General features: G+C 41.0%; 1 protein-coding gene across 1 annotated transcript in view; it reads left to right on the top strand.

Moving 5' to 3' along the window:
• Positions 1 to 10,799, top strand: part of UPF2 (UPF2, regulator of nonsense mediated mRNA decay) — a 95,670-nt gene extending 84,871 nt beyond the window's left edge. Inside the window, exons 20-22 of the mRNA XM_027560211.1 lie at positions 4,116 to 4,257; positions 5,538 to 5,658; positions 9,683 to 10,799. Of these exons, the coding sequence (XP_027416012.1) occupies positions 4,116 to 4,257; positions 5,538 to 5,658; positions 9,683 to 9,692 (273 nt within the window). The 3' untranslated portion in view covers positions 9,693 to 10,799. The remainder of the gene's footprint in view (positions 1 to 4,115; positions 4,258 to 5,537; positions 5,659 to 9,682) is intronic.
• Positions 10,800 to 13,669: the final 2,870 nt, after the last annotated feature.

Below are 13,669 nucleotides of genomic sequence, written 5' to 3'. Positions count from 1 at the left end.
CCCGGCATCTCTCATGATGTGTTCAGTGTATGGTTAAACAAACAGGGTGAGAGCAGACAGCCCTGTCGTACTCCTTTCTCGATCTTGTATGGATCAGTTGTTCCATACAGGGTTCTAGCTGTTGCTGCTTAACCACATGCAGGTTTCTCAAGAGACAGGTAAAATGGTCTGTATTCCCATCTCTCTAAGGGCTTCCACAGTTTGCCGTAATCCATAGTCAAAGACTTCAGCGTTGTCGATGAAACAGATGTTTTTCTGAAATTCCCTTGCTTTCTCTATTTCAGTAAATATTGGTGATTTTATCTCTTATTTCTCATCCTTTTCTAACCCCAGCTTGGACATCTGGAAGTTCTTCATTTGCATAATTCTGAAGCCTAGCATGTAAGATTTTAGGCATGACCTTACTAGCATGAGAGATGAGTGCAATTATCTGATGGTTAGCACATTGTTTGGTACTACCCTTCTTGGAGATTGGGATAAGGATTAATCTTTTCCAGTCCTGTGGCTACTGCTGGGTCTTCCAGATTTGCTCATGTAATAAATGTAAAACCTTGATGGCATCATCCTTTAGGGCTTTGAATAGTTCTGCTAGAATTTCATCATATCCACTGGATTTATTAACAGTAGTGCTTCTTAAGGCCCACTTGACTTCCCACTCTAGAATGTCTGGCTCTGGGTGACTAACCACACCATCATAGTAATTCAGTTCATTAAGATCTTTTTTATACAGCTCTTCCATGTATTCTTTCCATCTCTTCTTGATCTCTTCAGCATCTACTAGGTCTCTACCATTTTTATCCTTTATTGTGCCCATCTTTGGGCAGAATGCTCCCTTGCTGTTTCCACTTTTTCTGAAGAGATATCTACATCTTTTCCTTTGGTTGTATTCTTCTGTTATTAAACATTGTTCATTGAAGAAGGCCTTCTTATCTCTTCTAGCTATTTTTTGGAACTCTGCTTTTAATTGGATGTACCTTTCCCTCTCTCCCTTGCTTTTTGTTTCTTTGTTTTTCCACTATTTGTAAAACCTCCTCAGATAACCACTTTGCCTTCTTGCTTTTCTTTTTGTTTGGGGTGATTTTGTTTGCCACCTCCTGTACAATATTACAACCTCTGTCCATAGTTCTTCAGGCACACTGTTAACAAGATCTAGTCCCTTGAATCTGTTCATTACCTCTACTGTGAATTCATACAAGATTTGACTTAAGTTATACTTGGCTGGCCTATTGTTTTTCCCAGTTTTCTTTAGTTTAAGCCTGAGTTTTGCTGTGGCAAGCTGATGATCTGAGCCAAAGTCAGCTCCAGGTCTTGTTTTTGCTGATTGTATACAGCTTCTCCATCTTCAGCTACACAGAATGTAATCAGTTTGACTTTGCTATTGACCATTTGGTGATGTCCATGTGTAAAGTCATCTCTTGTATTGTTAAAAAAGGGTATTTACTATGACTAGTGCATTCTTTTGGCAGAATTCAGTTAAGCTTTGCCTTGCTTCGTTTTCTTCTCCAAAGCCAAACTTACCTATTACTCCAAGTATGTCTTGACTTCCTACTTTTGCATTCCAATCTCCAGTGATGAATAGAATACCTGTTTTAGGTGTTAGTTCTAGGAAGTCTTCTAGATCTTCATAGAACTGATCAACTTCAGCTTCTTCAGCATCAGTGGTAGGGGCATAGACTTGGATTACTGTGATGTTGAATGGCTTGCCTTGGAAATGAACCGAGATTATTGTCATTTTTGAGGTTGTACCCAAGTACATTGTTTCGGACTCTTGTTGATTATGAGGGCTACTCCGTTTCTTCTATGGGATTCTTGCCCACAGTAGTAGATATGATGGTCATCTGAATTAAATTAGTCCATTCTCATCCATTTTAGTTCGCTGATTCATAGGATGTCTGTGTTTATTCTTAACATCTCCTTAACCACGTCCAATTTTCCTTGATTCATGGACCTAACATTCCAGGTTCCTATACAATACTGTTCTTTGCAGCATCAGATTTTACTTTTATCACCAGACACATCCACAACTGAGTATCGTATCCGCTTTGGCCCAACTGCTTCATTCATTCTGGGGCTGTTGGTAATTCTCCGCTCTTCCCCAACAGCGTATTGGACATCTTCAGACCTGGGGGACTTATCTTTTGGTGTCCTATCTTTTTGGCCTTTTATACAGTTCATGAGGTTCTCAGCAGGTATACTAGGTGGTATAACCTGGGTATAACCAGGTATAACCAGGTTTGCCATTCCCTCCTCCAGTGGATCACGTTTTGTCAGAACCCTCTGCTATGACCTGTCTGTCTCGGGTGGCCCTGCATGGCGTGGCTCATAGCTTTATTGAGTTATGCAAGCCCCTTCACCACAACAAGGCAGTGATCCATGAAGGGGGACGATCAACTTATACAACAATAAATAATCAATTTTCTTCATTCATCCCTCTGTTTCATGAGGCACATATGAAAAATTCATGACCTGTGTCAGTTTGCACACCCTTTTGATCTTTTCAGAATGTGTAGGCATAAAATTAAAACCTACCTTCAGAAACTTTTGAGCTTTGAAAAGTAAATTCATTTCAGTAGTCCTGAATTCTAAATTCTATGGGTCAAAGTAAGACTATGTGTCTGTATTTTAACAGAAATATTTTTTTGTTCAAAGTAGATAGATTATATACTGTGTAACCCATATAACTTCAGAATAAGGAGTGAAGTCCTTACTTCTTAAAACGTGAAATTTTGTTTAAGGAAACATTTTTATTGAACTTTATTTTTAAAATGTTAGCAAACATGAAATGAGAGCTCAGAGTACTTGGTTATTAAGTAAAGTTTCAACTCATAAACATTATTTGGAATTTTGGAATATGTTCAATTTTAGGAACATTATTTGAAGAAACATCGCTGTTGTTTTGTGGTCTGAAGAAGAAAGTATATTTTGTTCTGATTTTTATTTCTTTATTTGACTTTTGGGTGTTGGTTCTTCTGGTGCAACGGTTTTTCTAGAAATGTGAAATGCGTAGCCTTATAGGAATCTTTAGTTCTTAAGTGAAAGATCTCTTTGTGCACCAAATTTGTGCCCAGAAATAACTTTCTTCTGTAGTCAGTAGGAAAAGAAAAATTTGTACCAGTAAAGGAAGTAGTTGAAAAGAAAGGAAAATACTGTTGATGATTTCTTTCTAGATTCAAATGTCTATGAATTAGAATAATAAACTGAAAGAAAATGTCTTATTAAAGCAAAAGTTTTAATGTAAAAGAGCCATTATGTAATGTTTTAAAGAATTTTTTGTTTTAAACAAATGCAAAAGATATTTATTTTGGTTTAATAGTTGTTAACAATCCTGAACCAGGAACATCCTGCTAAAAACAAAACATTCCATAGATAAGAATTATTCCCCTATAACTAATTGTTCAGTTGCTAAACTCTTTCTCTTTTCCAGCATCACAGCTATCTTTAGACTATGAAGACTTGATAATCCTAAAGGTGGACTAGATTTGTTCTGTATAGTCCAGAGGGTAGAAATGAAAAGGGTGCAGATTACAGCTTGCTGTATAAGACCCTTTCTGACAATTAGCCATATGTAAAAGGGTCTACACAGTGGAAAATGATCCCCTGTTTAGATGTGTTGCTTCCAAACAGGGTGCAGAAAAGAGGAGTGTCTGCTTTTTATGGACGTTGAACTTGATGGCCTTCCATTTCTTATGCAACCCTCATGAGTTTATCTCTTAAGTAGAGTAACACTATTGTCTGTCTTATGTTTTGAGATGGTACTGTCTTTATTGACTTATTAGGAAAGGAAAAATTAATTTTCTAACCTCATTTAGCTCTACTTATTTATTTGGGCTTCCCAGATGGCTCAGTGATAAAGAATCTACCTGCCTGTGCAGGAGACACAAGAGACTTGGGTTCAGTCCCTGTGTTGGGAAAGATCCCCTGGAGAAGGAAACGGCAACCCACTCCAGTATTCTTGCCTGGGAAATCCCATGGGCAGAGGAGCCTGGCAGGCTGCAGTCCATGGGGTCACAACGAGTTGGGAGTGACTGAGAACAAACGCATGCACTGATTTATTTGAAATCTTTGTTTCTTGATTTTCTCAAGCCATTTGTGGTTTCTTTACTTTTTTTTCTCAGTTTAAGATCCTTAATGTACCCATGTCTTCCCAACTTGCTGCAAATCACTGGAACCAGCAACAAGCAGAACAAGAAGAGAGGATGAGAATGAAAAAGCTCACACTAGATATCAATGAACGGCAAGAACAAGAAGATTATCAAGGTATCACATTGTTTCCAAGACAGAAGTGGAAAATCGTGATGCCTTTTGGGTTTTTAAAATACAGAACATCAAAGCTATTATTCTGCTCCTTTTCATGTCATGTTTGTTTATATTTAGCCTGAGAAGTTGATTGTCTTTTATATTCCTTTCTGTCTTTATTTTTCTTTCACTTATTTATAAAATAAGACTAATGTAATGTTTATCATATTTTGCTTCCCTTGTAATTCAGTTAGATTCCATACTGTAAGAGCTGGATTGCAGGTGAGATAGTACCAAGTTTTAATTGCCTTGTGTTGCCAGTCAACTGTGAGCAAATTATTATTCAGCAAATATCATCTCTTGTCTGTTTGGGAATCCTGGTCTTGAGGACTCTCTTCCTTCCAGATTTGAGTGCATCAAGTTAGGATTCCAGTTTTATACAGACATACTCAGCACACTTGGATTAGCTAAACTTTACATATGGAGTCCACAGACACCTTAAAAGGCCCTCAGAGCCATAACATGGCTTTTATATAGTGTTGTACTCACAAAACTGCTTTTTATGCAAGAGATTGTTGTATAAATAAATATTTGGTTTTCTATCTTTAAATCCCACTTTTAGAATCTTCTCTTTTGGTTGATGCCAATTTTTAAAAAATAATCGTGTTTATTTATTTATTTGGTCATGACTAAAGTCATGCGGGATCTTAGTTCCTTGACTGGGTATCGAACCCATGTCCCCTGCAATGGAAGCATGGAGTCCTAGCCACTGGACCACCAGGGAATTCCCAGTACTCAGGGTTCTTAATAATAAAATAATGGTAGCTAACACTCAGTAGAAGTGCTTATTATGGCCAGATGCTTATGTATTTGATCACAGCTTTTAATCCTCACAATAATTCCATGAGATAAATGAAATTTTATATTTAGGGAAACTGAGCCAAAAGCCCCATAGCTAGTAGTATGTGGCAGAGCTGGGATCTAATCTAATATTGCTTAGCTCCAAACACCATGCTCTCAGCTGTTGTACTCTATTGCTTCTTACACTGTTTCACTGCCTCACAAGACACAGTTGTGGCCCCATTGACTGTAAGGGAGCATGGTGTTATATGGTACACAAGAGCATATCTCCTCTCTTGATTGCTCTTCCAGTACTTCTCAATTATTTTAGTCCATATAATGGTGATTTTTCTTTAGTTAGCTACCTGACAGAACTAATAAATTTATCTCCCTTTATTTACTTATTGAGAGAAGTACATTTACCAATGTTAATGCCTTTTCTGTTTTGCTCCTAACTACAGAGATGCTGCAGTCTCTTGCCCAACGCCCAGCTCCAGCAAACACCAATCGGGAGCGGCGGCCTCGTTACCAACACCCAAAGGGAGCGCCTAATGCGGATCTAATCTTTAAGACTGGTGGGAGGTATGACGATCTCGCTTGTTTCTGCCTTAGCTAGTTCTTTTTCATGGTGTCTGTTGTGAGTAAGTTAGATAGTTCTGGATTATACCTAATGATAAAGGCCCAAGGATTAGCACAATAGAAAAGTCTTTGAGTTGTAGATATTTGAGGGAAAAAAAAAACCTGTTTATAAAATAGTTACCTATTTTTTGGTTTGTTTTATAAAATCTTGATTTTAGTCATACCAGTATTGGTTTTCATTTTCTTTGACTTTTTTGGATTTTTAAAAATTTTCTCTTTTGCATTTATAGAGAGGACTAGTTATTGATTGATTGGAGAGAAGTCACAGGCTTTTTGTTAGAATTTCTTAAGCCAGTGTTAAGTAATCATAATGTTTATAAAAACTCAAAACCTGTTGTTAGACTTTGAGGCATGCAGATTGAGTTTTTTTGGGGGTATTTTGTTTGTTTTTAAATTATAAAATATCCTGCTGAGACCCATGCCAGTTCTTCTTAAACTTGAGTTGCCTGATGTGAAATAACTAAAACTGTAAGGTATTTCACATAGAAGATATTCCCTAATAAGACCTCACTCATCTTGTTTTTAAGGAACAAAATTGTTGAAAGTTTAACAGGATCTGATCTGAAGACCCTTCCCCATCAATTTCGTTCTCTGTCTTGTGTTTGGGTTATTATCAAAAGTGACATAGTCTTTGCTGCTCTTACAGGTCTGCCTCGGAGTATTAGTGTTTAGACTGAGGCTGTCAGAGCCATCAGGTATCAACGTGTTGTTGGGAGTAGGCGAGCAGGTGTAGGAGAGAGGTGCTGGGGTTGCAGAAATGGTCCACTGCTGGAGTAGTAGCACTGCAGAAAATGCAGATGTTCATCCTGTGTCTTTACTCACTAAGAATATTTGTGTTCCTGCTACCATTTTACTTTGAACTATATGCTCAGGCCCTGATAGCTCAGTTGGTACAAAATCCACCTGCAATGCAGGAGACCCCAGTTCGATTCCTGGGTCTGGAAGATCCGCTGGAGAAGGGATAGGCTACCCACTCCAGTATTCTTGGGCTTCCCTTGTGGCTCAGCTGGTAAATAATCTGCCTGCAGTGTGGGAGACCTGGGTTTGATCCCTGGGTTGGGAAGATCCCCTGGAGAAAGGAAAGGCTACCCACTCCAGTATTCTGGCCTGGAGAATTCCATGGACTGTATAGTCCATGGTGTTGCAGAGTGGGACATGACTGAGTGACTGTCACTTCACATATGCTCAGACAACTCTAATCTAATTTCAGTTTAGGAAATTGGTTTGTCACGGAGTTCTCACATCCTTCAGGGTTACTCATGGCTTGTGGGATAAAGTCCCAGCTCCTCACTTCATAACATGACCCTGGATGATAGGGTGCACTCTATTTACTGGCTTTCTCTCCTGCTGTTCTTTGCCCTCCTCCCCACCCAGCTGGCCTCTTAGTTCTCCTAGTTTCACTGTCTTTGCCTCTCTCTGTTTGGAACCCTCTTGGGCTCTTCCTCTGGATAACTCTTGCTTCTCTGTCTGGTCTTACCTTGATACTCAGGAGTCTCACCTTGGTGCCCTGAGTCACGGTGCTTCCCCAAACCTTACAGTGCTTCATCACCTGCCAGTCTGTCTCCGTCCCCCAGAAAATTGACGATCCAGGAAGCCTTGTCTTGCTTTCCATATTGTCTCCTACACAGCTTTTGGTGCCTAGCATGTAGTAGATCCCCAGTAAATGTTTGTTGAATGGACAGAGAAACTTCAAAAAAAATAATCTGTGTTTAATCGTTTAATCAGCTTTCTTCCTATGTTATGCTACCCAGCACTCATTCCCTTTTGTTTTCCTAATTTTATGAGACTCCAATTCTTCAGCTACTTCCTTTACCTATTTTAAATCTCTTCCTAAAATACTGATTTGGAAAGTAAAATCCTAACTTGTACAGTGCTCTTTAAAAATGACCCTCTGTAAGGTCTCATGGTTTTGTGGTATTTATAAAGCCAGAGCTCTCAAAATGCAGGTATGGATGAATACTGGGGAGGCGTAAAAATGAGTTTCTGAGCCTTTCAAGTACCATGTGTTTTTTAAACTTAAATTTAAGTGAAGTGTAGTCATGTGGAAGAACATTAGCTGATGGGGTGGTGTCTTTTGGTGGTTTGGCTCCTCTTTATTTTCTTCTGTTTTTAACACTGGGCCAGACTCATTGGGAAGCTGCTTATCTAGAGCCATGGTCCTCGGCTACCTGGTGCTGAATTCCTATAGAAGGAGGCAGAAGAAATTCTGTGAGGTCTAAAGAACTGTTTTCAGTTGACTCCTAACTTGGCTTGTACTCTTTTAAAAGTTATTAATATTGTTGACATTGTATGGCAGATGAAGGGAAATTTACTAGAAACCTGGTTATTAACGCGGTTTTAAGTTTTTCTTATCTCTAGATTTTGATAAGGCTCTCAGACATTAATTGTAATGATTTTTATATTTTCTAATCAGGATTGAAATAGGCTGTAAGTTAAAATTTCAGCCCTTCTCCCTGGGTATTAATGTTCTAACAAAGTATAAGCGTTTTGCGAATGAATTAAGATGGCAATAGCACTCTAAGTAATACAGTTACCCACGTGTTTTGTAAGGCAGTACAGGGTTGCTTTCCACTCTGCTAGTGTTGAAAAAACTGTGAAACACAGCATTATGGGAAAGATTGAGGGCAGGAGGAAAAGGGGGCACCAGAAGATGAGATGGTTAGATGGCATTACTGACTCAGTGGACATGAGTTTGAGCAAACTCTAGGAGATAGTGAAGGACAGGAAAGCCTGGCGTGCTGCAGTCCATGGGGTTGCAGAGAGTCTGACATGACTTAGCAACTGAACAACAATAGCATCTTTTGCAAGTACAGTTTACACTCTGTGAATTCGTGTGGATTATACCATTGCTCCTCAAACTTTAAAATACACATTTTAACCATCTTGACTCTCATTAAACTACTGGTTCTGATTAGTTTCTAACAAGCTGTCAGGTGATGTCAAAGCTGCTGGAGTGTGGACTACTCTCAGAGTGATTATATATAGTGAGAGATTATATGGCAGGTGTGTCTCACTTATCAAAGACTGAACACTTTTCCTTTATTCACTGCATTTGTCTAAAATATTCTGTTTTAGACCATTGCTTTGTCTTGACATCAAGAGAGAGACTGTTTCTTTCTCTCAGGGGGTACTCCTGTTACTGACCTTTTCCCATTCTGTTCAGTTCTGTACAACTTGCAGATGTATCCAACTGAAGATAGACTTTTCCTTATTTGCATTTTAGTCTTTGGAAGTTTCTTGCTAATGCAACTGGCCTTGTGTAGGCAACCTGTGTTAATTTGCTAGAGCTGCCGAAAGATAGCATAGTACACGGTGTGATTCACACAACAGAACTCGCATCTCACACTCTGGAGGCCGGAATCCAAAGTCAAGGCAGGGTCGCTTCTTTCTGAGGGCTGAGAGGGACAGTCTGCTCCCAGCTCCCTCCTGGCTCCTGGTGGTTTGCCAGCAGCCCCTGGCACTCCTGGCTTCTGCAGCACCTTCTGATCCCTGCCTTCCTCTTCATGTGGGGTTCTCCTCAGGTGTGTGTCTGTCCAGATGTCCTGTTACGAGGACACAGTCATACTGGATTAGGGGCTCATCTGATTCCAGTCTGGCCTCCTCTTAACTAATTACATCTGCAGTGACCCTTTCTCCAAATAAGGTTGCATTCTGAGGTTCAGAAGTTAGACTTCAGCACATAAATTTGGGGGTTACGCAGTTCAGCTGCGACACCATGAGTTTTCAGCATCTTAGAAAGTACTTATAGGAAAGCTGACAGGCCCACCCTCCCCATCACTGTCAGAATTGCCCTGTTCAGTGTCCCTCTGCCCCTCTTGTTTCTTCGGTAGGAATCTGTACCCTTTTTAAAAAGCACTGACTTCTCTGTAGTCAGTGAACAGTGGCTGGTGGTGCTCAGGGGGCATTTTCTTGCTGGAGGGGCATCCTCAGTCCTGGTTCTTTAACATTGCCCTGTTTGTGCCTCTAGGAGACGTTGATCCAGCAGCACGTGTCATTTCATTAGGTCCTGTATCTGATGTTGTGGATAGTGGAGTCCTCCAGCAATTGAATGAGAGCAGTGGACACATCTCAGCATGTCGGTCTAGAGAGTTGCGAATCTAAACCTGGGACAGGCTGGGGCCATGAGGCAGAAACAGCAGCCTCTGCCAACACCGGAACAAGCCGACGCTTCCAGACAAGGCGGAAAAGGCCTTTTGTAATGGAAATCACGTGAGGGTTCATCTTCTCTTGAGAATGGCAGTCAAGAAATGAGGTGGTTGACTTGACTCCTGAGCAGTTACACCAGGAAGAGCGTCAGTGAGATGACTGAGCCGGAGAAGAGACAGTTGTAATGGTAATGGTATGGGGGAAATGAACTTGAGTTTAAACTTGATTTGAGTTTCAGTGTCTCTGAATTGAACATCCTATGTTGAAAGAAGATACATTTGGGGGCTCCAGAACTACAGTAGAAAAGTATAGAGCAAGCAGTAAAATCTTCTAGTGAAAACTTACATGCAGGACAGCAAAATGATGAAAGATATCCAGGTACCAGATAATCCACCAGGAAGGCTTTTGTTTAGGAATCTCTTTCATGAGGAACAAGGGATGGGGGAGAAAAATCAGTTTTATCCATCAGAGTCAGTAATACAACATTGCCTATCAGGGTAAAGGGAAAATGTGAGGACGATTAGTACACACAGCATGCACCCAGATGGCTTAGGGGAGTCTGACACCAGCCTCAGAACAGGGATGGTCGAGCCCATTGTAAGTATCATTGAAAACAAACAGCGTGCCAGGCAGACACCACAGAAGATGGACGAAGGACAGCGAGAAGGGGATCCGGAGATTTTGTTGACCTTCATGGGTTTACAGCCTCTGTCTCTAAACAAAGTATGGAAACAGTAGAGCTTTTATTTTGCTTTTGTTTTTGTTTTGTTTTGTTTTCCCCCCACTACATAGAAATGAGAGTTCTTAGTCTGTTTCTGGCCAATCTGTTAATTTATTAGGATAGTTGTCTTTCGTTTGCTTTCCAGTAGGCATAGTGAATTTAGTTGAAGAGCAAGCACATCTGTAAGCTACAACTTGATTACATCTTTTTTTCTAGATGTTTTGCATTTTTTCTTTCACCATATTTTAGTTTCTGCATGTAGAATTAAATAAGAAACAAAACTGTAAAGTTGTAACATTTCACATGGAAATGCTGCCCGATCTTCACCAGCTTCAGAAATCTGACCTTTGCCGATGCTGCAATAAAGTGTTGTAATTTCGATTTGGTGTGGTTGTGTTTTATTTGGTGTGGATTTTGGAAACCTATTAAATGGGTAAATCAGTATCTTCCACGGGTATCTTTGTTCTTTATAGTCTTAGAGACGATTTTGTTTGCATTTCACTTGTATCGTTGCTTTCGTTTTAGCATCTGTTACTTGCATTGTTTTCTTGGGTGCCTGAGTCAGCTTACCTTGGGGTCAGTACAGAAAGTAGCCCATGGAATCTGATCGAATAAACATGTTTAGAAGAGGCTTGAACCAGTTACAATGGAAAATGCTGGCGCAGCACCATCTGGTCTGGGTGGTGTTTATGTTGTTACCTGAGGGTGTGCAGCAGGGTTGATAAACGCCGCTGTAAGACAGGCAGCTCAGAAGGGAATCGTGAGAACCATTGTTTTCAATTTCTTTCAGGTGTTCATTCCAAGGTTGACTGAGACAATCCAGAAGGTGTGACTGTAATCACTCTTGCTAAAATTCAGCTGAGAGTCATTCATATTTGAAAAGAAAAAGACTTAATAAAGTTTCAAAACTCAATTCTCTCAACCCTGTTTCCCAGCCCTCATTGCCGTTTTACTTGCTGGCTCCACTTGGCACAGCATCCATCCCTGGACCAGTATCAGCGGTCAAGGGGGCAAGTTCTGTGAAACCACTGGCTTCGCAGGCAGGAGCATTAAGAATTACCTGGATGAGGCCGCTTCCTACACTCATCCATAACTGGGGTTCACTTAGATTTTAAACATGAAGCTTTTCCACATAGTTACACGTTTATTTCTAGTTTGGCTTTTAAAGAACTCCAAATGTTTTATCTATACAACATCTCATTAAAACATCTCTCGCTCTGTGTGGCCGGCACTGGAGTAGCTGCACTAGCTCTGTCTAATGCTCTTCCCTAGGCTTGTTTTGAATAAAGACAAAATGGAGGTGGAATCAGTTTAAAAATACTTCGCATGCTATAAGTAAAACCACGTTTTTGGCATTCTTACTGTGATGCTTTTTTAAACCTTTGGACAAAGTACAAAGGATAGTCAGCCATCTTCTGTTATCTCAGTAAGTGCTTCTTTCTGGAGGAGTAACTTTGGAAATTGTTGGGTTATTACTCAAATGTTTCCTTGGAAGAGGTTTTAGTTCTATAGTTATTGGGGAAAGCATTTCAGATTCTGCTGAGTATGTGCATGAATGTCTACAAGCACTCTTTTTTTTTTTTTTTTTTTTTTAAACCTTTTCTTTGGTTTCCTATGTGACACTGGATAGTTAGTCTGGTTGGATTTATGGATTTAAACATTTTGATGAATACTTGGCGACCATGGGAAGGGAAGGATTGATTGACCCCATTCTGTTTACCAGGCACTGGGGATACAGAGGTCGGGGGGAAAAAAATCCCTGCTCCCATGGGACACGCTAGTAAGGGAGAAATGTGACAGTTCTGTGAAGTTAGGTGACCATATGTGTAAACTGCTTGTGCAGTGCGTGGCATGTAGGAAGGGTCCACTTGATGGCACTGTTACTATGATACCTTGTTTTCTCCTTACTGCCTGGCTTGGTTACTTTCAAGATGTAGTTCAAGCTTCGTCTCCTCTAGGACACCTTGCTGTTCCCTCATCCCTCATTTGATTTAGATGCTGTCCTTCCCTTGTAGCTCAGGTGGTAAAGAAGCCGCCTACAATGCAGGAGACCCAGGTTTGATCCCTGGGTTGGAAAGATCCCCTGGAGAAGAAAATGGCAACCCACTCCAGTATTCTGGCCTGGAGAGGAGCCTGGGGGGCTACAGTCCATGGGGTCGCAAAAGTCGGATACAACTTAGCGACTAAACCACCACCTTGAACTTCATCAAAGGTGCTGCCCACCTGCCCCTGGGTGGGGATGAGATTAATTGCAGGGTGGTGCTCAGCAGCTGTTCTGAAAGAGTTACACAGAACTCCTATCTATAGGAGCACCAGGCTGGACTAGGGGACCCTGGGAGGTGCTCATCACATGCTCCCCCGGACGCTGAGAAATCTGAGGGAACTTGCTTTACCCCAGGAAGCGCATGTGGCCACATTCTCAATCACCTGTCCTGCCGTTTCCACAGCAGGACTTCTGCACTTGACCCAAATGCCACTGAACCCCAGGCCGGGTATGTGATGGGTTCTCATCTGCTGACCAGGTGAGCTCAGGAATTTGGAGAGTGGACACAGGTCCCACTAGTCTCCCATTTCCCGGTTCACTCTGACTCTGGATGCTGGCCTGAAGACGGGCCAGCACTCACAGGGCATTTCTCGTTTGGACTGATGGGCAGAGTGTCGGTCTAGTTCCATGCATTGTTTGCTTTGTAATCTAGGAGGTGAGCAGGGGCACTTCATATGTCCCCTGAGATCTGTGTGCACCTGTACACACTTGCCACTAAGGAGCCCTCAGGCCTGGAGCATTTTCTCACTAGTGGCCCAGAGGCCTGAAACACCTATTCCCAAAGGGGATGTAGAGGTGCCAGGCGGACACCCTCAGTAACTCATTAGATGTTTATTGAGCACCAACTCCCGTGCTTCCTACTTGTATGAACTTGGATGGTCATTGACCTCTAAACTTCAGTTTTCTCTGTAGACAGTTTACTAGGGTTGTCTGAGGAATTAATGAGATAATGGACTTGAGGGTCTTAAAGTGGCTAGGATTGATATATAGTAAGTGCACGATAAATGTTGACCAGTAGTGGTAGTAATATTAGCACCACAGCT

The sequence above is a fragment of the Bos indicus x Bos taurus genome, chromosome 13 (genome assembly GCF_003369695.1).
Source record: "Bos indicus x Bos taurus breed Angus x Brahman F1 hybrid chromosome 13, Bos_hybrid_MaternalHap_v2.0, whole genome shotgun sequence".
In the NCBI taxonomy this organism is placed as follows: domain Eukaryota; kingdom Metazoa; phylum Chordata; class Mammalia; order Artiodactyla; family Bovidae; genus Bos; species Bos indicus x Bos taurus.
This window is presented reverse-complemented; position numbering and strand designations above follow the sequence as displayed.